Here is a 24,578-nt window from a genome sequence, read left to right as displayed (position 1 = left end):
TATCACAAAGGTATTAAAGAATATTTCAGCTGTCCATGAGAGGCACATTAATGGATACAGAAACAAGATTTGAAGGTTCAAATGCTCAGATATCCCAAGTGCCTTCTCAGCATTGAGCCCATGACACAGTCTAACAGCTTTACTTGATTCCTGTTGAATTTATACACCAAGTATCCTGAAATCCCACTGAACAGAGGGTAGTGAGCCCTGACCTAGAGTGCTGTATTATACCATAAGTGGCATTTAGATCTTGTGTAAATGCATGAGACAAGCATTGGGGGATCGATGCAGCACCAAAATCTTCATTTCTCTCATCTCCAATCCCATCACTCAGGGGAGCCATTGTGACTTTTTTCGTTTGACACAGCGAGTTTGCTAAATGGGCAACCCTATGCCTGCAAGGCTGTCAATCATTTATATTAGTCATTTTCTTGGCTGGAGAGAGAATTGGAGCCCCGGGAGCCTCAGACTGGCATTTCAAATGTGGGGAGAAAATCAGAGACACGGAAAACTTATTTCATAATACATAGATATTGACCAGAACAGAACAGAAAAGAAAACAAGAAACCATCATATTGAATAAAGATCATAAAAAATTATACCAAACACAACATTGTTCAATTCAGCAGCTGCATTTCAACAGCCAAGTGCTCTCACAATATGACACAGGTAAGATCAATGATACCGCTGCAGTGACAGACCTTATTTCATCTCCTCCCATACTATCTAGGTTCTATTACCAGTTCAGACAATAAAGCAGTCAAACAGTCTTACCATTGCACACCTATAGCGCACACACTCTAACATCTTCCGTCTATCCATCTTTCAGTGTTCTCGCTAGATTTTCTCCCTGGGAGGCTTGAGTCTGGCAGTCTCCTTCATTTCCTGGCTCTCCGTGTTCTTCACATGCTGAACTCTCCTTTGAGACAAACAGCTGAGCCTGTGTGCATGTGTGTCAGCTGAGTTCTTACCTTGTTTTTCAGTCTCAGCTGGCGTCAGCTCCCCTGGGGGTCCTCCTCGCATGGGAGCACAAGGGAAGCCCTGAATCCAGGTCGTACACACTACGTACACTGTATATGTTTGAGTCTGTCACAGTCTCCATACAGTGGGATTGCTCCTGTCTGTGTCCTTTTGTCTTGTATTTATACCCTTCCTTTGGTGGGATCCCAACAGTCAATTCCTGACACCTGATACAGGCAGCTGATTTAAAAAAAAAAAAAAAAAAAACAAGGTCAACCCCAAAACACAGTTGCAAACATGTTTTTGTGTGTGTGTGTGTGTGTGTGTGTGTGTGTGTGCGTGTGTGTGTGTGTGTGTGTGTGTGTGTGTGTGTGTGTGTGTGTGTGTGTGTGTGTGTGTGTGTGTGTGTGTGTGTGTCTTTCTACCACACCACACTGCTCCTCAGCTGGAAACACTTCTATGTCACCTTTATCTCCCCTTTCTCATATCCATCTGCCAGCTCACCTCATCCAGGTGGCCTCTCTCTGACAGAAAGACAGACACTGTTAAACTTATGAAAAGGCTACAAGTGCAGGCACACACTGGAACATAGAATAAATGCATTTTCTTGTCACACAGACAAATAAAAGCTCCACCAAACATTGTATCACCAATATTCTTAGAAAGGTAATGTTGCAGGTTTAGAATTTGACCCAAATTTTACACAGAGACATGATAAATCGTGATCTTTGTTTAGTTTTTTGTGACTGTCAGTATTGAGGTGCTCCCAAGATAAGATGTCTACAGATGATGCTAACATCAAGACAAAACAATTACAGTGATACATGTGATCCATCAAAGACAGAGGACCCAGGTCAAAAAGCAGTAGACTTTAGTATGTTAGAAATATAATTCAAGTGTAGAAATGTCATTACAAGTACACTTTTGCTCTCTGGGCTTAATTTAAAGTATGCTTGACATATACTTTTAGAAGTGTACTTCAAAATAGATGCCATTAAGTTCTACTTAAGTGTGTTAAAAATGAATATAGTAATTCTGCAATACTTAAATTGGTATTTCAAGTACTCATAAAAAGTGTGCTTTATTGTACATGTATTATAAATTCCACTTCAGTGTACTTTTATAAAATGTACTAAATTACAAATAGTTCCAACAGTGATAAAGTGCACTTATGAAAAGTATACTTATCTTCAAGTCCTTTGTTATACACTATTAATATACTTAATTAAAGGGTACTTTAATTTTACTTTTTCCAACACACTGGTAATATGATACCATTGTACTGTAAACATGTTTTTTTCTTTGTGAATTGATGAGATTAATTGAGTTGTGGACTATGTTGCATGTGTTTGTCAGTCTGTGGAGGCAGCAGGTATATAGAGACGTGTGTTATAATGTGTAAGGGTGTGAACATATGATATATGAGAGAGACAGAAGGAAAGTGAATGATGATTTATAAAGGGCAGAAATCAGTGAACAAAACAGAAAATAGCAGTAATTGTTGCAATAATAATGACAAAATGACTGTGTCGCCGTTGTCATTCTAATGACTATATCATTGGGACTTTTCCCCTTGCCACTTCACACCATCTTTCAGCGTTTGTGAATGATGCACCAGGAATTCAGGTGGTGACTGCTGTGAATCAAAATGACAAAGGCAGCGACGCAAGTGAGTCATATTAGGCTGAATACCAATTATCAGTGTTAGCTGTTAGAATCTCAGTCTTCATCTGGCAATTAGCATTTTGATAAGTGAGTTTTCAAAGCAGCGTAAGGGAACTTACAGAGACGTGCAGAGAGGCCACAGCTGCTGCCCGGATTGTTCATGCAGGGGTCAAACAAACCAGAAAATACCAAATTGTTCATTTTTATTCCAAGGCAACCGCACTGTGTCACATGTAGTGTGTGCCTCTCATCTTGTTTGCCCCTTGTGGTTCTTATCTGCAGTCTGTACAGCGTCAGTGCATTACATTCATTTCTCCAAATGCTGCCTCTCTGTCACCACTCACAATGAGTTTTAATGAGACAGCATCATTTGATGAAATGTCTCAGTAGGTACTGGGAGTATTTGCCCAAGATCATTCTTGTTTGTAATTATCCAGGGGATTAATCTGGTGTATTCACCACAGGAGCCTGTTGCTGTTGCGTTGGATTTGCCAGCCAAGTCATTAGATACACAGTCAGTGGGCACCAAACAACAGTTGGGTCTCTCCCACTCTTGTCAGCTTAACAGGGGAGGAGGATGAATACTGGCAGGCTTTGCTGCTGATATTTGGTGTGTATGGTCAAGTGTGACCTCAGACAGCAATAGAGTTTTTTTTTTCTTTGTTTCTTTGTGACAAGCATCCTTAGTCACAAGAAATGCTGAAGAGCAAATGGTGGCAGAAAGTGTTCGTTTCCAGGCCAATTCAAATCCATCAAACACAACTGGGAGATTTGCAGTATGCAATGCTTGATACATTACATATCCAAGAACAAGCAAATGATGGATTATAGCAAGATGTTCCAAGCCTATTTATAGTTGGTATTTAGATTTATGATAGCTAGCTAGCCACATGTTTCCAAGGTAAACGACACACCTAGCTCCGTGGCAGACAGGGACTGAGCTGCAGATGTCTGTCTGACAAACAAGCAGTGACCCCCTGAGACCCTCATCTCTCAGCGCTTGCTAATTGACTTGTTATTGATCAACTCAAAGACAGTCTGATTTATGGGGAAGAGGACTTGTAGAGACAGCCACCTGGCATGGAGCGGAGTGTTATGAATGTGAGGAGCACATCCTGGGGGACTAGAGGCTGCAGTTTAGGCGGACATACAGGAGTTTGCAATGCACCGGTGAACTGACACCCTGCGCTGTGTTTTTTCTAATGTGATGAATCCAAACAACATCAGAAAGTGTGTGTGTGTGTGTGTGTGTGTGTGTGTGTGTGTGTGTGTGTGTGTGTGTGTGTGTGTGTGTGTGTGTGTGTGTGTATGCGCATGTTGCAGGTGTGTGCAGTAGGAGGGATGAGTGGGAATGTGGCAGGGGCATACATCTGTTCGGGGAAAGGGGGGGTGGAGCGAATAGGGGGTGGGAGGGGCTGCATGTCTGTATTTGTGAGTCAGTGCCGGTGTGTGGATGAAGCCCAGGAAACTTCTGAATTTTTACTCTGGGGTCTATGTGTGTAAAACAAAGAGACAGATATACAGAGAAAGGCAACAAGAGGGAAGGTGTGAGAGGTGAAAGGCGGAGAATGGGGATATAGTAGTGATCTTGTGTAAAGGAGTTGCACAGGATAACAGGCTTAGCTCAGAGTGGAGAACACAAAAGGGCTTAAGGCTGATTGCAGGCTGTGACAAGGAAAGGGGGGAAGAGATCAAGCCTTCCAGGCAGAACTATGTAAGCCAAAGGTCCAAAAAAGACCCTCTGACAGCTGAAGTCACATAGCAGCTTAAGGGAAAGTGTCAATAGCAGAAATGGGCAATGAATGAATTCCACAGCAGTGTCGGTATCTTCCTCACTGGGAATAAAATGTCAGCATCATCCGCATTTGAATAGACCAGCCAAAATTGCAGCATGATATTTCTAAATGTCATGAAGAATGTAGGCATCTTTGTGATTGTATTCGGGGTAAAGAGAGCAGTTCGCTCTCATATTTCCACTGAGTGATAATGCAATATATTGAGCCTTCGGTATGCTAATTTTTAATTGCATTTTCATTGCACGTTCAACAACTTCTTCAGGCTCACCCAGCCAATTCTCAGCGAGTCGCCTCCCACTGTCCACCACTTCCATCCCTCATCCGGAAACATGATTTGGTAGATTAATGCTCAAAGAGGTAGGCTTCAATGCAGAGCTATTCGTCAAAGCCACCTGCCAGAATAAACCGCTTACCCCACTACTCAAATCCCCCCTCATACATCTCCCCTGTCCCCCCCTCTCAAAGTCTTGCTTCCCTCGTCTCGCCCCTCTCCTCTCACCCTCACCTCAGGTATTGTTAATAATCAATTATGTGATTATTCCAATGAGGTGATTAATTATTGGCTCTCCCTCCCTCTGCATCACCGGTTAGCGTGCTTATAATCACACAGTGACAGCCAGGGGACAGCTGAGTTGAGCGATGCTGTCTTGAGACCTTGCGTGACCCTGTATGACTCGGCTGCATTTGTTGTCGGCTCATCCTGACTGATGGAGCTTTAACAGAGAGCAGAGACACACCACAACATCACAGCTTCTACAAATAACACCCCCCACAAGCTACTGACAGCCTGACACCATAATATCTTCCATGTCCAGCTATCCAAATATTCATTTTATTGGATAGTCTAGTCTTGGGACCGCATTAATTCGTTCCAAGTCTTGCATTATAACTCTCCCTGAGGCGCTGCAGAGTTATTTTGGTTTTGGACCGTTTCCATTCATCTCTTCTGTTCTGGTGAGTTAGACAATATGGAGAACAACTTAAGCTACAGCAACTGCAAGTGTCCATTTTAAAGAGACTTTTTTAAAGACAGCAAATCCTATTACGATAGCAGGATAGGTCACATGGGGGTCAGTAACATGCAGAGATGGCAAAGTTTGATCGTGCTGGAGTTTACAGTATAGGCCTCCGAAAAAAGTAGCTAGACCTGCATTGAGCAGACAATCCAGATGGATGTTGATCCACTTGCAGTAAACCAAATGAAATTAAACCCTAAGCCGCGTTCAGGAGCACTAGAGTAGAGTGGGGAATCAAGACCACTGTCTTTAATCAAAATAACAATGCTCTTTAATTCTGTGTTAATTAAATGTAGATTTCCCTGATTGAGGAGCAGTCTCCTTGATGCCAGGGGACCTCCAGTCACATAAGCATCCACTCACTGGATTTGTGTTGTGTTTAACCATGTATTATGTACTTTCCCCGAAACTGTCTGGTGCTGGTTTACACAGAAGGTCTGTCATCTGAGGGAAAGTAGCTTGCAAACAACTCTTCGAGATTTTCAGCCTCCTTGAAGGGAGGGTTTCTTGGCAAGTTGTTAAACACCTTAATAAGTGGCTTACACCCGCACTGTTCTCAAATGAAATGAGCATAATAGTGAATTCTAAGAGCTAAATTTCAGACTATTTGTCTCTTGACTGGTCATTCTATGTCTTTCCCCTCCTCGCTCCCTCTCTCAGCCCCCCTCCATCAATGTAATGAGCAAATCATGGCTACTAGGGAGAGATGTAGAGAGAAAAATTGGCCCCATTATGTGTCAAGGAGTGTGAAAAGAGCAGCGCTGTTGTCTGTCAACTCTAACCCCCAACTGTCCCTGGTCTTAACTTCCCACCAAACACAAAGAGCTCTTTTCCCACACGTAGATCTGCTTATTATTTCCCTGTCTTTTAACTACAAAGTCCATTATAGGAAATGCCAGGACAGCCGTGCCCTTTTCTGCACTAGCTCTGCCAGAGCTCAGACAAGGGAACAATGGACACAGTAACATGCGGCGATTCATGCCTGATTTAGAGTGACTGGTCTTAAACCAGACTTATAGAGTATAGTAATTATAGGAAGTGAAGGGAGGGGCTGTGAAGGATGCTCTGGATAGGTGGGGGCTTGGGGAGGGAGATTGTTGTCATTTGGCAGCCAGTCCAGTTGGAGAGAGAAATTACTACTGGAGCCAGAGCCTGGGTGGTGGAGCATTTATCAACCAGTCATCGCAATGATTCACACGATCCGGTGGGGAGCCATTATTTTGCCACCCCGGTCTCTCACAGCAACCTGCTGGTGGCGAGGATGATGATAGCTATGAGGTTTATGAGTACGGGAGCAGACACATACAGTAATTGTTTGAGAACACTAGTTTTGGAAAGTCCCATCTCTTTTCAGAAATCACAGAGTCACATGTAGTCCGCGGACTGGACTACACAGGGAACAGAATCGAACAGTTGAGCCCCTAACTCGGAGGCATATGGCGTCTGCTCACCGCAGCAGAACACAGAGTTGCCTCAGGAAGGGACTGACAAACGTGTGGTCCCTGTTGTTGGAGGGGAGAGTAACCAGCACGGAATACATAAAGACCACAAATAAATACACCATCCACCTGCTTCGGCGAGTGCTTTGGGAAATCCGAAGGCATTGATACAGTTTTGCATTTTCTGGTCTGCCTGTACAAGCGAGTGTAACAGTCTCTGCATAAGCAAATGAATTCCTGACTGAATAGGGAATAATGAAAGAGGCAAGGGAGGCCTGTGATGGCCTTCTCATAATAACAATGATAAAAATGCTTTTCTTCTATTCATACTCCCCTCACTCTTCCTTTACCAACTTTCCCTTTTGGCTCTCGTGGGAGGCACATCATTCTAATATACACAGGTTTTCATCCCTTCCCTCTTTGTGAAAGACCTGCAGGAGAGACAGAGACAGGGAGAGGGAGAGAGATGGGGACTGTTTATTCAGTCAGATGGTCTAACGTGTGTGGAATAGATTTGAGCTGAGGAAGCTGTCTACACAATAGCAGTTGGCGTCAGTGAGTGAGTGAATGAATCTGTGTTCAAAGTCTTTCCCTCGTTCACTCATTCACTTTATCGCCAGCACAAAATTGAGGATTTTGGACGCTTATGAATCATCATCATCATCGCTGAAAGTGGTGTTGCATAATTGCAGTAATACATTTATTAAGGCAAAACATTGCACTGTGGTGCATTTAGCAACTAAGATTCTACAGCCATGCTTGCAGTACTGTGAGGCTGTGATTAAGCATAACTGTGCTTTGAGTTAAATGCTAACGTCAGCATGCTAACATGCTCACAATGACAATGCTAACATGGTGATGTTTAGCAGGTATGTTGTTACCATGTTCACAATCTTAGCTCAGTGTATATAACATGCTAACATTTGCTAATTGTCACTAAATATGGACAGCTTTGAAGGGAGTCAGAAAAGTATCTGATATTTTTATTTTTGAACTGATGATGGTGGTGAATGAAAAATCTGAGAATCACAAATATCACTTAAGTCACAGCAATCCATCCAGTAGTGGGATGTCCGGTCAAAATCTGTGCAAAATCTATCAAGCGTATGTTGAGATCTTTCACAGGAGTGACCTGATGGCGCTAAATTCACAAGGATTCTGCAGACCAATCAACTGACAGACCGACATTATCATCCCTGGAGCCACAATGTCAGCGTGGCTAAAATGTCGTGTATAAAAACATCATTCTTTGCTTCATGTGAGGGCAGTATGATGTGCATAAATTTCACACTGTGAGTTCAAGTAAAAAAGAAATATTGTGTACTAGGTACCAAGGAAGTGATTAAGTGAATGTTTTTGTCTTCTCATTTTCACTGATCTCCTCTGTGCTTTTTAGATTATTCACCCATGTAAAATCCTTTTCCCTCAATGGTTGCAACCACGTCTCCATGTCTCTCTTCTAGACTCTTTTTTCCACAGCCTCCACTCGCTTCACTTCCTCATGCCATTCACTGTCATTGTGAAAAGGTGTGTGTGACTCTACTAGTAGAGCAGAGCCCATTATCGTAAATAGGCCAATAAGTAACTTCACACAACGTGTCTCCAAAGCAAGCACACTCTATATGCAAAGCAGAGGCGCACTGTTAAAGAAACTGGCGCCAAGTGATTATATTTGTAATTTAATTTCCTTGGTCACACAGAGATAAGAGAAGGAAGCAGCTACAGTTGGCCAGGGATGAATAGAGTGATGAGAATGGGACTACAGCTTCATTGTCTGGACTGAGATGTCCGAGACGACACCACTTACGAACAAGGGTACTGGCGGGCAGATATGGTACATACACAGGGAATGACAAGTCTAAACTCAAAGACACAAAAACAATGTTAGTATCAGAGACAGCAGAGAGAGTTCATCAACGCAAAACCTGAACTCTCAAATGGAATCCATGAATCTAAATGCCGGAAAATCAAGAAAGTCTTTTACCCTGATGCAAGCTCTGTGCCCCCCCGTTGTGTCCTTCGCACTCCTTAGTGAATAAATGTAGTCAGCAGGTCAGTCTGTTTGGGATGTCAGCCACAATGACCAATGGCTCATTGCAAATTCTACAGGCGAGATGAACCGGGTCCCTGCAAGAAAGACGACTGAAGGACACAAGGTGTCCCTCTCCCCCCCGTCCTCTCTCTGGCTTCCCTCCCTCTGGCTGCTTTTTCTGAGATTGTGGGACTGCAGACATCAAATTTCCTGACTTTTCCATTTTCAAAGAGTGTCCACTTATACTGATGACAATGCAGTGGAGGGCACAATGCTGCAGTGGTCAAACTCTGATTTTGACTACATCAGAACATTCGGAGCTATGAAGAGCTGGTGGTGAGCGATGGGGAAGAAGAGGAAGGGTACAAAGTTCATCAAAATCCACCACTGCACATTGCCTTACAGAATTCAGGGACAGTGTGAAACTATTTTGTGACATGTCATATCCTCTCTCCCCCCTTTGTTCTCTGTTCTCGCCTCCTCTCATCTTCATGTCAGTCTCTCCCCTGCTGCCTTGTCTTTCTGCGTATTTCCTCAGTGTCTTCACTTTGAACCCAACAGCATTAACCTGTCAGGAAAGTTACAAATGTTCTGAGTGAATTATGTAAACCACGGAGAAATAAAACTGCAAAAAGCATGGAGTTCTCACTTTATTTCATAATTCATCATGCTCCCAGATCGAGCCAAATAAAACTTGACTTATTAAGTAGTCTGGCACATTCTGGCTCAAAATCCTCTGAAATATGCTTGAGAATATTAATTACTCTTTGTCTGCCTCACAAATAAAAATCAAACACACACACACACACACACACATATGCATACATGCACAATTTTTTTGTGATTTCATTACTCATCAAATGGGAGCAGCGTCTCCCACATTTCAACAGATTCCACTGCAACAAGCTGAGCGATAGATGTTACACCAGCACCACCAAAAGGAAGAACAAAAAACTGCACCTTCTTTTTTTTCTCTCTCTCTCTCTCTTTTTTTTTTTTGCTTGTCTTTCTCTCGTTTTCTTTGCCTCCAAACTTACAGTGCTGAAAATCAGATTAAGGATGCTTCGTCTTGGCAGGCAGCAAGTTTATTTATTTATCTCGATGAACACAACCACAGACACGCAGGAGAGAGGAGAAACACACACTTTACACTGAGGGATGGTGTAGTGGCAGTGCAGTGTAATTAGTGGGACATGGCTGTATAATTGGTCTCTAATTGATATGAAGAGCAGAGGTTTAGCGTCGTACACATGCTGCCAGCCGCAGGCAGGAGGCGCCAGCTCAATCTTGGTGCCATCTTCTGACTGATGTCTCTGTAGCAAATGCCCTTCAACAATCAGCACCCACAATCTCTCAGGTCACCTGTCTATCTGTGTATAATATCTTCTACCATTCATCTGTCATTTCTTCCTTTGTGCCTAAACGCCTCACTATCTCTTTCTTTCTATCTCCACATTGATTTGGCCTGTCAGAGGCAATCTCAACCTTTGGTCTGTTTCTCTCAGGAAGGTGAAAGAGCAGCGTTTGTAGTGTTGGAAAGTGAAAAGTGGAGGGTTTGTTTATGAGACACTGGCAGCCATAAAAGACTGCATGCTTTCAATGGCCCAGACAGCTCCTACCGGGGGAAATAAAAGCAACTTTAGGCGAAATCAATTTTAAAAGAACCTTTATTTACAAAAGAAAGTGGGTTACCTGCTCTGTCAGTTTAGCAAATGAGGTTTGAAGAGGCTTCTTTTAAAAACGAGGAAAGAGGAATAATAGCAGTCACTGCTGAGAGGCACAGCTGGACATGAGAGGTCAACTCGCAGTGAATTGAATGGATTTGAAGTTTGGATGGGGAGGCTCTTTAGAACAATTCTGTCCATGGATCGTGTGCTGATGCAAGACGACCTTCAAGGACATTCCCCTCATTTACACAGCAATTAAGCACTACCCTGTTGGTAAATTGAAAAAGAGACAAAAATCCTCTGTGGATTTAATAACAAACTCATTACCAGGGCCCAACAGGGCGGAACTGCCTTTTAATTAGAGCAACACCTGATTAACGCCCAATTAACAGAGCCAGAGCCACTTAATTCTCCCCCACTTTGGCAGGTTGAGAGCATAAACATAAGCAGTCCAGGATCGGAGTGCTTCCTCTCCTCCAGGGAATGTGTGAGAGAAAAGTAAATAACGACTTTGGAGGCAGTCTGTTGTGTGGTGGTCCAAATGCTCTGCAGAGCTGGGAAATGCTTGAGGTAAGTGTTTCAAAGGGGAGACAGATGTGGGCCTGGATGGCAAAAACTGCTTCACTACACATTCACTCCTGGTGGGCTGATGTAGGACAACTGTCCAAGCAGTGAACCATCAAGCTCAGCCACAAAATATGAGCTCTCGATCCTCTCGCTCTCAGATAATACCACACACTTTACCACGCACACAGTGTACAGGATGCAAACTTAAAAGTTTTAGTGAGCTCTGGAAGGTCTAGATGATCAGCATAGCACAATCAAACCAAGCTTATAGCTGAACATTCTGTAACTGCTGATTGGTACTAAACTCAGGGATGACTGGAAAAGGTTATAATTTTTTACTCATCATCAGCAAACAGGACATCTTTTATAAGAAAACAACAAAGGAACACAATGTGCATTTCCCATTAGTATTTGACAATAATCATAATGTCCCCTTACATCATGCAGTGAATCCTTTCCACAAATAAAAAATCTGAAAGTAACTGATTGTCTTTTGCTGAGAACTGTCAAAGTGTTGCATCACAAGGTGGCGCAATTTAAACATTACTACATTACAGACTGAACCTTTCAGCCAATCGTACAACAACCTGGATCCCAAAACGGCTGGAACACTGTAAAACATAAATAAACCAGAATTCTCTAATCCTTTTTGACATACACTCAAAAAGACAATATATTTAATGTTTTACCTCATCAGCTTCATTGACTTTTGTAAATATCTGCTTATTCTGAATTTGATGCACCAACATGTTTCAGACAAGTTGGGACAGGAGCAACAAAAGACTGGAAAAGAGGTGGACTGCTCCAAAAACACCTGTTTGGAACATTTACATTTGACACAGAGTTCCAGCTCCAAAACTCTGTAAACACAGTTCTACACATCACTTTTGTCAGAGAGCAGTTCTCATCTTCCCAGCCAGCACTGTCGCTCCTTAGTGTGATTTCATTTCATTTCAGTCGATACTGAAAACTCACTGCAGAATGGATACAGAAGCTGGAGCTTTCACGCTCACTGATTCCAGCATTCAGGATCTTAATTCCTTTTTCCAACACTGGACTCCAAACACAGTTAATCATTCAGTCTGTTTGTTTAGATGAATAAAGCAGTGAGAAATTGTTGGTTTTTCATTGAGTCACTGTACGTAACATGCGGCATACACATTCACATTCATCGTCTCTGTCATGTCCTTATGTCTGCACTCCACTCAAGGGCTGACATATAACTCTGTGGAGACATGTTGCTTTTGCTGTAACCAGAGTGATAGCTATCGCTGAAAGAGCGCTTAGCTGCCTTAAGTTGAGCGGAAATCCGCCATGACTCCACCGCCTTCTCTAAGTCTGGTAGGATGTCTGGCACAACAGCTTGTTCAGCTATAAAGACTATCGGCTCCACAACCAACAGCAGGACCCATCCTAAAGCCCCAAGCCAATAGGAGGAGCCGAGGCTGGAGAAGTCTTGACTGATGTCTTCCCCGTGCTGATAAGTGAAAAGAGACCAGCTGAGGAGGAAGAAGAAACCTGTTCGACAGAGGAGAAAAACAAGTCAAATCAAATATCGTTGAGAGGAAAAGAAAAAAGTCATTAAGGTCAATTATTACATGCCTGGAGCTTTAGAAAAGAGTCTGTATGATAATGAACTGCAATTCTGAGCGAAGTAAAAAGTCTCTTTAAAAACTGCTGTCCTGCAGGGAATGTAAATGAGGAGTACATAAAAGAATTTCTGGAGGTGAAGGTTTGACATGAACTACACAAACCAAAAGGCTACTTGGTGGTTAATTGGACACAGGGCTTTTTTCTACTTTAATGAATATATTAAGACTCCCACAACAATAACAGGCTAATTATTGTTGTGCAGCTCAGGCAAACAAGTGTTTCACATAGTTTGAGGCATGCAGCAGTGCTAACCTGTGGGGGCCGTGGTGAGCAGCAGCAGTGTGGTGGGGTAGAGCGCCTGTCCTGCCATGAGGAGGGAGCGAGTGTTGGAGTAGGAGCGCACCGTCTGTGATGTCCAGCAGAGGGCAAACACCAGACACAGAGCGCCAGTGCTCACTGCCATCAGGAAGGAAAGGACCGCAAACACTCTCTCTGCCTCCAAGGCTGGAAGACACAAAACAACAGACACATATTCACAGTGTCCACAGACAGGTTAACTAGACTGACTTTAGACGGCCACAGTTCCATTCAGTTTGTACTCTGAGTAGCAGTGGTGGACCAAGTGTTCAGGTCCTTTTTCTTTTTCTGTATTACAAGTAAAAAATAAAATTTGATTAAGTAAAAGTATGTCAGTATTATCAGCAACATATGCCTAAAGCATGAAAAGTAAAAGTAGTCATTGTGCAGTAAAATGGTCCCTGTGGTTTTACTGATATATCCCCCCTGCTCAGCTGCTTGTGTATGTGTGCGTTGCATTTTACTGTTGTAGGTGTTACAGGTTGAGCTAACTCTAAGTACTTTATATACTGCTTTTAAATAGTTTATTTAGTTTGAGAGGAAGAAGGATTTTCTCAACCCATAAAGGAACACTTGTTCCTTCAGTTTATCAGAAGAGTTAGAGATAAATGGTTTTCACTGACAAGTACCTCAAATGCGTACTTAAGCACAGTGCTTGAGTGAATGTACTGAGTTACATCAAAGCACTGATAAGCAGACAGCATGATGAAGGGAAACATGTTGAGTTGACGATACGCTCACATGTCCATGACTACAACTGAAACAAGAAGAGTAAAAGCAAGAGTTCGTGTACTTTTCAGGTGCTTTTCAGGCACATGGAGCTAATTCTACACCACATTAGGTTCAATCTGAAAGTGTGTTTGCATGCAAAAATGTCAGTGGGAAAACAACGAACTGACAGGGGGGCTAATGTCTTGTCTTGTCTTGATAAAACAGACAAAGACCAGGTTCCAGCTGACCGGGATTTCAGCACATTTGCCTTCAGCCAAGTGTGAGAGCAACAAAGAATGCACTTCTCCAGAACAGGAGCGAGCTCCAACTTGTTTAGAAACTCATCTGCAACCCGGTGTAGTTTCAAATGCTCCTCCTGATGTTGATGCCCTCCAGAGATTCAGAGGTGTAAAACAGTCTCCCCAAGGCTGACCTCTAGCAGAACCAACTGCCTTATCAGCACAGCGCAGCGCAGCAAAATCGTGTTTATGCCTCATTAAATATGCTGCTCTGCCTCATACATTTCGCTGTATGTCAGTCAAGTCTTTATCCTGACCCTGAATGACAGCTTTAGAGGGATGATCTGCTGTCTGTGGAAAAATGTCGGAGGTGATTGCGGCTCGTTGCTTACCATTGAATACCCCTTTGCGACTGGTCTGGTCACTCTTAGTGTTATTCCACTCTGCCCACAGTCCCCTCTCCTTCAGCCAGAACGGTGTCCAAACTGCATAGCACACACACAGGCAACCTGCCAACCCGACACAAGACTGAGAGAACCTGAAGCGACTGATGGAGTCCCCCAGCTCCAGCAACTTCATCTTTGTACACCACTGACAGAGAGAGAGAGAAAGGACAGAAGACTCAGGAGGAAGCAGGTGTGTAATTAGAGTGTGCTGAAGCTAATTAAAAGAAGCACATTCTGTCCCAAAACCAACCTTATTCAATTCATATGAAGTAGCTTTAAGAAGGTAGAGCTGGAATCTGTTGTCTTACCTTTGTTGTTGCAGAGAACAGAAAGGTGTCAGGAACAAAGCTGAGACATTAGTCTGCGTACAAGAAGAAACGAAGTTCAGGCCACAGGCACGACTCGTGTTTGCTGTTGTACTACTTCAACTGTACAAACACTTTTATAACTTGTACTGCTCATGACCACAAGCCCTCACTCACACACCCTTCAGCGTTACTCCGCCTCTGCTGCAATGGAAACTCCCCCAGCCGAGGGCTAAATTTCCCCGTGAATTCTCCACTGTGGCCCGCCAGCTCACACTGTAGACAAAGTGAAAGCGGCAGCAATGGCCATTCAGTGTTTAAGGAAGCAGAAGTTTGTCTAGCAGTAAGTGACAAGGAATGAAGATTAACTGCACGTTAAAGGGAAGTCAAAAAGTCTAAAATCCCCTGACAGTCCTGAGATACTCTGTAACCACTCTGACATTTGTTTATATCAAATGCAGAAACTGTGTGGGGGGTGTCAGCAGGTCATAACATTTAAGGAAATCCTACTCTCAAGTGATCACAGTGGGGCACAATGTGTTGTGGTTGATGTCGTTTTCAACCTCAGATGTTGCTCCCCTTTCGTCACGAAACTACCCACCCTTCGCTTTCCTTTACTGCAACGAAAGGGCGCCCACAGACCACCCCAAAGGAACTTTGAAAAATGTCACACTGAAATGCCTTCAGAGCACGCTGAATACAAAATAAGACAGACGACATCTTAAAAGAAATGTGTACATAGAAGATAAGTCACGGTATTTATCAGATTTTGCTCTAAAAGAAAGATTATAGCCAAATAAAGTCAGATTAATTCTTTCCTTTATTCACAGATCATTGGCTTTACAGAAAGTACACTACATTCTGATAAAATAAAGTGCATTATAATAATGTACAATTCAAATTAAGGGGAGACACTAAAGGTGAAGAGTAAAAAACTAATAGATATCACCATGAAACTTGTTTACATATGCAAATGATAAGCCTCCAGAACAGAAATCTAAATATTGGATCAAGGAAAGTTCAAAGGTGTGGCTTTGTTTTGTTCACATATTAAAGTCAAAGGTTTTTACAAAGGGAATTTTGGATATCTCTTTTATCACGCCGTGAATAAGAAAATACTGCCAACAGCCATAAAAAAAAAATCCATTTTCCCTTGTTTTTAGGACTACAATGTTTTCTAAATCAGGCTATGAATGATATATGAACAAACCCTCCTGTAAAAACCTTCAGAATATAGATAGACATGGAAAGTTTGGTGCATTTAAGTGCTGCTGAAGTCCTGAAGTTGAGATTTCTGGCTCAGAGGAGGAGAAAAACACCTTTTTAAGACATGCCTTATAAGATTCCATACATTTTTAGGCAAGAAATAAGACACTACAGGTGAACAGGGTAAGGTAAAAGAAAATATATACTATCATGAAGCTATTACTTATTTCAAGTCAATTTTTTATTCCAAGTTTTCTGAAATCTTAGGTTTGAATATGCAAAGGAGTCATTCACTATTAATACGCACTACTTTGCATACATATGCAGAAAACTGAACTAAAACAAACATCTAAGGTGTATTTTGTACATTTTCTTTCCACTAGTCTAAAGACATCCTATGGGAGCAGAGGAGCTCAGACTCACAAAATTGACCAATCATCGGAACAATGTGTTGCCATTGTTCGTTTCTGCGAACGTTTCATATGTACCACATCAAAGTTGAACGTAAAGAAACGAAAAGTTTCAACATATCCGTGCGTTGCATAAAAGGACAATGCCAACATTTATTTTGGTGATTGAGCTGTTTCACCTGTATTGTCTCCCCTTAAGAGGCTTAAAACGTCTATGAGTAGAACATGGCTGATTTTGGTTCATTTACATTTGGCATTCACATAGAATTTGAGTAAGTAAACATAAAACTTTTGAGTCTGGATTAAAAAAAAACCAAGGCCGTTTCCCTCAGCAGCTTAAAAATAAGGCCTCGAGATGCAGATAGCAAAGTACTCCGTCGTGTTCTTCCATCCAGGCCTTGCCTGCATTACATTTCTTCTCCTCTCCTCCTTATCCTCTTCTCAGCTGTGTTTCCTCTTCGCTCAGAAATAGGCATCAGATTTGACCTTGTGTCAGGTGTTTGTGTGTCAAGCTTCTCTCCATAAACTCAGGGAATAAGAGGGATGCTTGAAGTGCTGCCTCTTGAAATTTGGCAGCTCCATTCGCACCAGTTTATCCTAAGCTTACTTTCTGGCTCTTTGCAGCAGGGCCTTGAATACATCAAGAATCTCTGGGTCCTCTCCGGCAGACAGCTCTGGAGTGTTTTTCTCCAGCCAATCAGAGGAGCGGATCTGGTGCCTGAGAGTCCCAATCAGAGAGTCCAGACCCTCTGTGGGCTTCGATGCTTGGCAGTCCAGCAACACAAACTCCTCAGTGGCCAGCAAGGCTGTGTCAGGAACAGGGCTATCCTTCTCTTTCAGCTGGTCGGATGACTTGCTCTGGGGTGATGATGTTGAATTGACAATCGCAGCATTGTCTGAATCTGCACTGTCCTCTTTCACTGCTTTTATGCCCTCCCTGCTGGTCTCTTTGATAGAGTGTGAATCAGGGCTGGTGCTTTTCTCTCCAATGTCTTTCAAAGCCTCCCTAATTCGCTTCAGGCCTGATAACACAAAACATCAACAGAACAAGTCAGTAACTATCATCCGATCGATACTTAGTTAAAGACACAAAGCAAAAGATGACCTGGAATAACTCAAACCATTGACTGAATAAATGCAATAATAGATACGATCTAATCAATGTCTTGTTTAATATAGAAAATGGGAATTAGAGGAAATAACACACAAAAGAGCACTAATGGAAAACCTTTTTTTCAACATATAATTTTAAGCTGGAGAGAAGCTGAACAATCCAGTGGACAAGAAAAGTTCAAAAGTATGCCGTGTGCGTATATTACACCATACACTGACCGAGCTGTAGGCGGTGCTGTTGGACTGAGAAGACGATGCGAAACCAGCCGGGGGTGGAGCAGGAGAAGGCCTGACCACAGCTCAAAACCACCTTGTGTTTGAGGAAACACCTCCACAGAGACAGCTCCTCCTCAAATGAAGGCTCTCTGAGGTACTACCAAAATGGAGAGACAGAGGTGACACATCGAGCACATGGGAAAATATCAGCCCTGACATTTCAGTATCTCGGTACCTTTCTGAGGTCAGCCCAGACGTACAGTGCAGCAGGCCTGTCCAGGTAGGGGATGGCCATCGCCTGCAGCTCTCCTGTCAGGTGACTGCGAGCAGCCTTCAGCCTGCATCTGTTCTTGGGCAAAAACTCCTCGTTGATCCACTCTAGAGCATGAAGGAGTGAGGTGACAACAGGCACGTGTAAATTAAATGTCACAAATCTCTGTGCGGCAGAGCCCCATGCTGTGCTGCTATCATATCAGATGAGGCTAAAAAAAGGCAACGACACCTATCGAGAGCAGGGGAAAAGCTTGGAAGCACATTTTTTGGATTGCTGAAAAGCTTGCATCCAAAATAATTTCCATCTTTGAAATTAAACCAAAAAAGCCTGCTTGCCTTGTTCAAGGAGAACTGTGTGCATTAGCATGAATTCTGACTGATCTGAGGGTTATTTTCCCGCTTGTGTTCACAAAAGCATGCTTGGATCCATACCTCTGTCCTGAAGCAGCTGTGCTATCTGGTGCTGGGTGGTCCCAGAGATACCGTGGAATGAGCCCATCTGGGCCAAAGCCTCCACAAGGTCCCTGTTCTCAGTGTACAGCGTGCCTATTCTGATTCCTGCCATTGCAAAGTCCTAGAAACAACAAGATGATGCCAATGAAGAAGAACTGTGACAGCAAACACCCACTGAAAAGAAGTGAGATTTCACTGTACTGTCAGCAGGATTATAAAAAGTCTCACAGCCTCACACTGTCACAGAGCTCAGCACAGTTCGTACCTTGCTCACCCCCCACATCACATGTGTCCTCTGAGGGTCGGGCAAACTGAAAATAAGAGCACATCGTTAGCAGTTAAGAGGCTGTCTTCGGCTTCGGTTGTTATGATTAAGGGTCTAATAGAGTAATCACACAGAGGTTAGGTTCACCCAATACCTGTCTACACTGAGGACACTGTGAAAGGTGACAGATTCATCAAGGACTGTCAGCATGTACACTTCATCTACGATGGCGTGGAGCTCATTTCTAAATTGGGAAATGAAGGAGGAGAAAGTTAATGAATGTATACAGAGCAGCGTTAATAAGCCTAGGCCTTATATTGCTAATGATTGTTAATGACAAAGAAAATGCAACATAAATATAAAATGCTTCCTTCAATGTCCTACATCAAGGGAAGAGCACCGTGGTTTATGGTTACAACAGCTCAGTGCCTGCAAGGGTCTTCGGAGGGAATTACTCTGGCAAGATCATTTAGAAAACAATAGATGATGCAGGAGACTCCTTGGCACATGGCTGCACTTGACAATATGCCGATGGTTAAGAGAGGTGATAAAACTCCATCAAGAGCGCTTGATATTCCACACGCAGGAGGGAGCTCTCAAGCGTAAAGTAAAAGAGTTCACACTAGGAAGTGACACTGTGCTTAAAGGAGCCACAGGACTGCAGACCAGGAGGATTACAGTGTTAGGCCACAGCATGAGAAAGAAGTGGGGCAAACACACCTTTTGGCAAACTCCAGGAAGGCAAGCATCTCCTTCGGGGTGTAGATCTCAGCCAGAGGGTTGTGGGGGTTCATCAGAATAACAGCTCGAATGATCAAGCCCTAAAGAAGACGGACAGTTTCTAAGTAAATATAAAGTGATATACAGTATCTCCACAGCCTTTATGGAGATGAAGCTGAAAAACAAATCACTGAGAGAAACAGAGCAGCCAAGGCATTTATCTAAACTAAGACCTCTGCCAGAGCATTTTTGGAGTGGTTCGGTCTTTCTTTAAGTATTCATTAAGGGCAAGTGCTTCAGAAAAAAATGCATTCATAAATAACCTCTTGCTTTGCCCTTTCCAGGCCTTCTTCTAATTTCCCTACAGTGAGGTGGAAGGGTCGAGTGTCTTTGCCATCTGCCTGTAAATAAATAATACAATAAAATATATCAGCATCCACATTGGACAACTGACACCGTGTGAGATCAAAAAACATAGAAGTGAATTTATACAATTAGTGTATGCCAAAGAAACATTTTAAACACAAGCACTGCAAGTGAATCAGGCTCTGTGTTCCTACCTCACAGTCAAGAGGAACATGAAAGAGCTTGACGTCGCTGTACAACTGTAGATCCTCAGTGATGACACCGTAGAAAGGAGTAGGGATGAGAATGGCATCTGCAACATGCAAAACACAATGACCACATCACATCTAAATACAAACACATGTACACCATCTCCTGGCAAACTGTCACGACACAGAACTCCTTGTGTACAAGCGCATACAAACCTACCATATATGTATTAATGGCCAATCCTCATTGACCAATATAAGCTACAACTTAAGTTGTAGGTTAGGTAGGTTAGGTTATTAGTGGTTGCTTTCAGTGAGTAAAATCTGCTAAATTTGAGAGGCATACTTGCACAAACGTTGGTAGTAAATGCATGAACATGGAGCTGCTGCTTGAGTCTGTCTAAATAATTTTGAAAAGGTGTTGAGCTTGAATAATTATGCTACAACTTCCCCTCACTCTGTTATACGTTACATGAGGATCATTTTTAATACAAAACGGGCAAAAACAGGCAGTTTTCCTGTTACTACTGTACACACATTTGTTCTCATACAGAATAGATATTGATGTATTGTGTGTGTGTGCGTGTGTCAGTGCATTCTGAACTTACCTTTGGGGTCACAAATGACCGCCGCAATACATGAGAAGAGCGAACCACAACCGTTCATCACCACAACCTGAACAAACACACACATCCACTGTGTTATGAAAGACCCTAATTAAGGCACCAAGGGAGGCCTGATAAATATGAAACAAACTCACCCACCCACTAAAAGAGCCATTCATTACATCTGCAAATTAAATTGCTTACCCTTAAAAAAGCTGTGTGAGTTCAGTTGCAACATTTGGCATCTTGATAATCATTACAAGGTTAATCAAATAAATGAATCGAATCCACTGCCTTCATTTCTGAAAATGAATGGCTATAATCTGGAGTCTCTCCTGCAGCAGCACTATGGAACATTTTTTAAAGGCTTATTTGTTAGTACTTACACAATTTGCTGGACATCTGCATCAGTCATGAGAAGGGAAACTTCATCACACAAATTACAGGAATCCAAAGGAAAATCTACGCATTGTCGTGGAAAACGCGTTTAACTTTAGATGTACTTGTATTCAGTGCTTTAAATTCATGGAGATTAATCACATCTTTTACCTGGTGGAAAACACACAGTGACTCACACACTGTAGGCACAGTTGCGTGCAGAGAGCGTGTGTGTGTGTGTGTGTGTGACCACAGTGAACAGTAACTGTGCCTACAGTGTGTGAGTAATTGTGTGTTGGTATTTCCCACCTCTGCTGTTTATATGCTTTCCGCACACTCTTTGCTTTTAATATATTACAAGCTAGACATTATTGTCACCTTCTCTATATACAATATTCAGCATCATATTATATTACATAGTATATTCAAATGACTGTACTTGGCTTACACATTCAGGGCAATAATCTTAACTCACGTTGTCAGCTTTCAGTGGGTTTGGGGAACGGCAGTAGAGAGTCAGGAACTTTGCAACCTCCTCTCTCAGGCTGGAAGAGAGCGAGGCAGAAAGGTTGGAAGACGGTTTGTGTTTGCTTGGTTGGGCCTGGTTGAAATGTGGCTTCACTACGAGCCACTTGACAAACGTGCCTCTCATTTCAAATGAAAATAAAAGCCCACTTTAATCTCTTACAATGTGTGTCCCCTCCAGTCTGAATACTGCAACAGAGATGGGTCGATATGCAGCATGTCAGGCTTGGTCAGCTGCAGCGGGGAGGAAAATGAAATTCATTTGAGAATGCAGGCAGAATAATTTAGAATGATGTTATGTGGCAGACATGTATTACAGGACACTACACTGCGGCATTATATCATCACCACCAGGATGTGATTGCATTAATCTTACCCGTTTATGAAGAAGGTCATAGCAAAGTTTGTTCTCACTGGTACCCATGTTAATTATACCCTGGGAGTGAGGAAAAAGAGGAAGCCCTTATGAATAATCATTATGGTTTCTGACAGATGGCTATTTACTACATGACACAGACTCACATCAGGGTTATCTGTGTCGTGGTATTTGTCAAGTCCGTATTGGATAAAGCCCTCCTGCAGAATGCCTTGCTGCTGTCGGATGCTGTTCCCACGGCTGGAGAGGTACAGGCTCGGGCCGGGAGCGTCTGCAGCTCTCACTGTTGCCAAAACATTCTGAGACATTTTGCAGGCTCTGGCAGATGTGGGCGGTTTTGACTTTATTGTCTCCTGAGTGGAAGCGGCCTGCACTGTGGGAGCTTCCGAGGGTGGCTGAGATAAAGATGATGAGGCGGAGGGGGCGGCTGTGGTCATCAGTGAAGCTGACAGATGAGCCCGGGGTGAGAAGGAGGGGTCGGCCGGCGTTGTCTCAGTGGCTGGGGCTCCCTGTCTGACAGCAACCAATGCTCCTGTGAGCATGCTGAACAGACGGAGCTCATGCTGACGCTCCTGCTCAGCCCTCCTCTCCTCCTGTTGTTCCCTGCGCTCCTCGGCCTGCAACTCCCTCTCCAGTCGCGCCTCCTCCAGGGAGAGGAGACGCTCCTCTGCTGACTGCTGCCAGTCCAGGAAGCGGGCCAGGGCTTTATCCAGGCAGCCCTCACTGCCACATCTCGCACCCCCGTGGCCCCATGATGACTTTCCACCCCGGCGACGCTTCCTCTGCCTCACAGAGGCAGGGGGATGACAGCCCTCCTTTCTGGGCTGCTCACATGTGTTTTGTTGCACAGGACCACTGGCAGCCTGGGTGGCTGCTGCAGCAGAACCAGAAATGTTCAGGTCACTGAAACCTGAGGACATGAAAAAGAGAAATAACTTTTCAACTGCCTCTAACTTTCCAACCTTATGGTTATGAATAATAGTAACAACAACAGTATTTGAACTGACAACCTGAAGGTGAGATTCTCGTATTTGTTGAGCTCTCTCCTCGCCCCAGAGTGTCCTCAGGCCCCAGTAGAGACTGCCCATCAGTTTCTTGTTCATCCCCAGATCCATAGTACATCTCTGGGGGTGCGACACCTGCGTTCAGCATGCTCTCATCAACATCTTCACATTTAATATCCAGCGGATCTCCAGTTTTTGGAGGCTGACCAAACAGAAAGCCGCCTGAGGACACAGGGCCAAAGGAGCCTGCTGGAGCTCCCTGCAGGTATGGGTCAGGCCCTCCGGGGCTCTGGAACACCTGTTGAGCTATGACAGCCCCGCCCAGGGAGGAGTAGGTGATGGCCGGTCGGTTCGCCAGCACCCTGTCCATCACATCATAGAACTTCCAAGACCTCATTTTGTGGTTGTCCTTAATGCGGCGGTACTCCAGCTTCATCTTTTTGATTTTCTCCCTGCACTGGTCACCTGTGCGGTAGATGCCCTTTTCGCGCAAGATGTGGGCTATGCGGTCAAATACACGCTGGTTCCGCAGCGAGCTCTCCAGTTCGATCTGGACGGACTCATCGGACCACAGCTGGAGCAGCTCCACGATCTCCGGGTCGGTCCAGTTGCTGCCTCGCTCGTGCCTCCTGCCGCGAAAGTCCATCCTTTAAGTTATTCTGTAACACAGGATGATGAGAGGATGACACGAAGAAAGACTAGCAGCCGACCTCTGCTATCCTCACGGCAGGAACACAAAGAAACGTCGGTGCCTACAGGGCTCACGTGTATTGCTAATTGTAATACTTTGTGTAAACAGTAAATATATGAGGGTTATTTTCCGCACTTGTGTTCTCTCACCGTGAATCAAAAGTGCAGCTCTTCGGAAACAGAGCTGTCACTCAGATGTGACATCCACGCAGGTCCACACATGTCACGGCTGGTTAACCCGGTTCGGACCGGTTTGGAATGGCAAGGCTTTGTCCAGCCGGTGCTAAAATATACAAATCATTCTTAACAGCAAATTTGTCATAACTTCGTGAGATGGTGAACAGACGCGTACAAAATATCCACATCCGGGTTGACGGCACATGCGTGCTGTCCTTATTCCGGGATAACTTTGGTCCGTGTTAACGCGGAGGGGGGGGCTACTGAAAGCGGGCTGGATTTCACTCATACCAGGCTGTAACGGGGTAGACAACCATGCGAGTCAGAGTCAAACCAAGAGCTTTGTGTTATGGCCCCCTCTACCGTACGGTGTGTTGTCTTGTCCATTTGTGTAAGTTGAACACAGATCCACAAGATGGCGGTCACACACAGCGAAACAAATCAGCTACGTGGGGAATCAAGGATGCGTGTTTTTGAAATAGGCGTACGCCGGAATACATTTGCAACAATAAAATAACCATGACAGCGCTTGAAAACAATACAAACAACCGCCCTTCTAACAAAGCGTGTTCCCTTAGCTTTTCTAACGCTATGAACTGACATGCTGTTATTAAAGACATGTTTTTTGATTGAATGAATACTTTTTACGGAAATTTTACATGGACTTATAAGTTTATGTCATGCCACAAATTAATATGTTTCCTGCTTTAAAGAAGGTGAACTGTTATTGTGGAATAACAGGTGGATAAACGTGACTTTAGGTAAGGTTGTTCCTGCTTCGCCTGACACATAAAACGGTGACCCGCCCCATTCAACGACC

The 24,578-nt window shown here is 43.6% G+C and overlaps 2 protein-coding genes across 3 annotated transcripts; both read right to left on the bottom strand.

The window, feature by feature from the left end:
- Positions 1 to 10,339: 10,339 nt before the first annotated feature.
- On the bottom strand, positions 10,340 to 14,947 carry LOC139337861 (uncharacterized). Its single transcript, XM_070972661.1, has 4 exons — positions 14,797 to 14,947; positions 14,435 to 14,633; positions 13,048 to 13,239; positions 10,340 to 12,660 (listed from the first exon to the last, which is right to left on the bottom strand). The coding sequence occupies exons 2-4, from the start codon at positions 14,619 to 14,621 to the stop codon at positions 12,323 to 12,325; spliced, it is 717 nt and encodes a 238-aa protein (XP_070828762.1). The 5' UTR covers positions 14,622 to 14,633; positions 14,797 to 14,947; the 3' UTR covers positions 10,340 to 12,322.
- A 648-nt stretch (positions 14,948 to 15,595) lies between these two features.
- On the bottom strand, positions 15,596 to 23,953 carry accs (1-aminocyclopropane-1-carboxylate synthase homolog (Arabidopsis)(non-functional)). 2 transcript variants are annotated; one of them, XM_070972952.1, is made up of 16 exons: positions 23,732 to 23,953; positions 22,898 to 23,550; positions 22,034 to 22,797; positions 21,888 to 21,947; positions 21,675 to 21,745; positions 21,462 to 21,531; positions 20,612 to 20,678; positions 20,010 to 20,107; positions 19,773 to 19,850; positions 19,450 to 19,550; positions 18,884 to 18,973; positions 18,730 to 18,775; positions 18,444 to 18,585; positions 17,974 to 18,116; positions 17,742 to 17,895; positions 15,596 to 17,431 (listed from the first exon to the last, which is right to left on the bottom strand). In XM_070972952.1, exons 2-16 carry the CDS (start codon positions 23,535 to 23,537, stop codon positions 17,013 to 17,015), a joined length of 2,943 nt encoding a protein of 980 aa, XP_070829053.1. In that variant the 5' UTR covers positions 23,538 to 23,550; positions 23,732 to 23,953; the 3' UTR covers positions 15,596 to 17,012. The 2 variants fall into 2 exon arrangements, with proteins under 2 accessions (XP_070829053.1, XP_070829055.1); XM_070972954.1 differs by having other exon boundaries at positions 23,718 to 23,819.
- Positions 23,954 to 24,578: the final 625 nt, after the last annotated feature.

Source organism: Chaetodon trifascialis, chromosome 10 (assembly GCF_039877785.1).
Source record: "Chaetodon trifascialis isolate fChaTrf1 chromosome 10, fChaTrf1.hap1, whole genome shotgun sequence".
Classification (NCBI taxonomy): domain Eukaryota; kingdom Metazoa; phylum Chordata; class Actinopteri; order Chaetodontiformes; family Chaetodontidae; genus Chaetodon; species Chaetodon trifascialis.
This window is presented reverse-complemented; position numbering and strand designations above follow the sequence as displayed.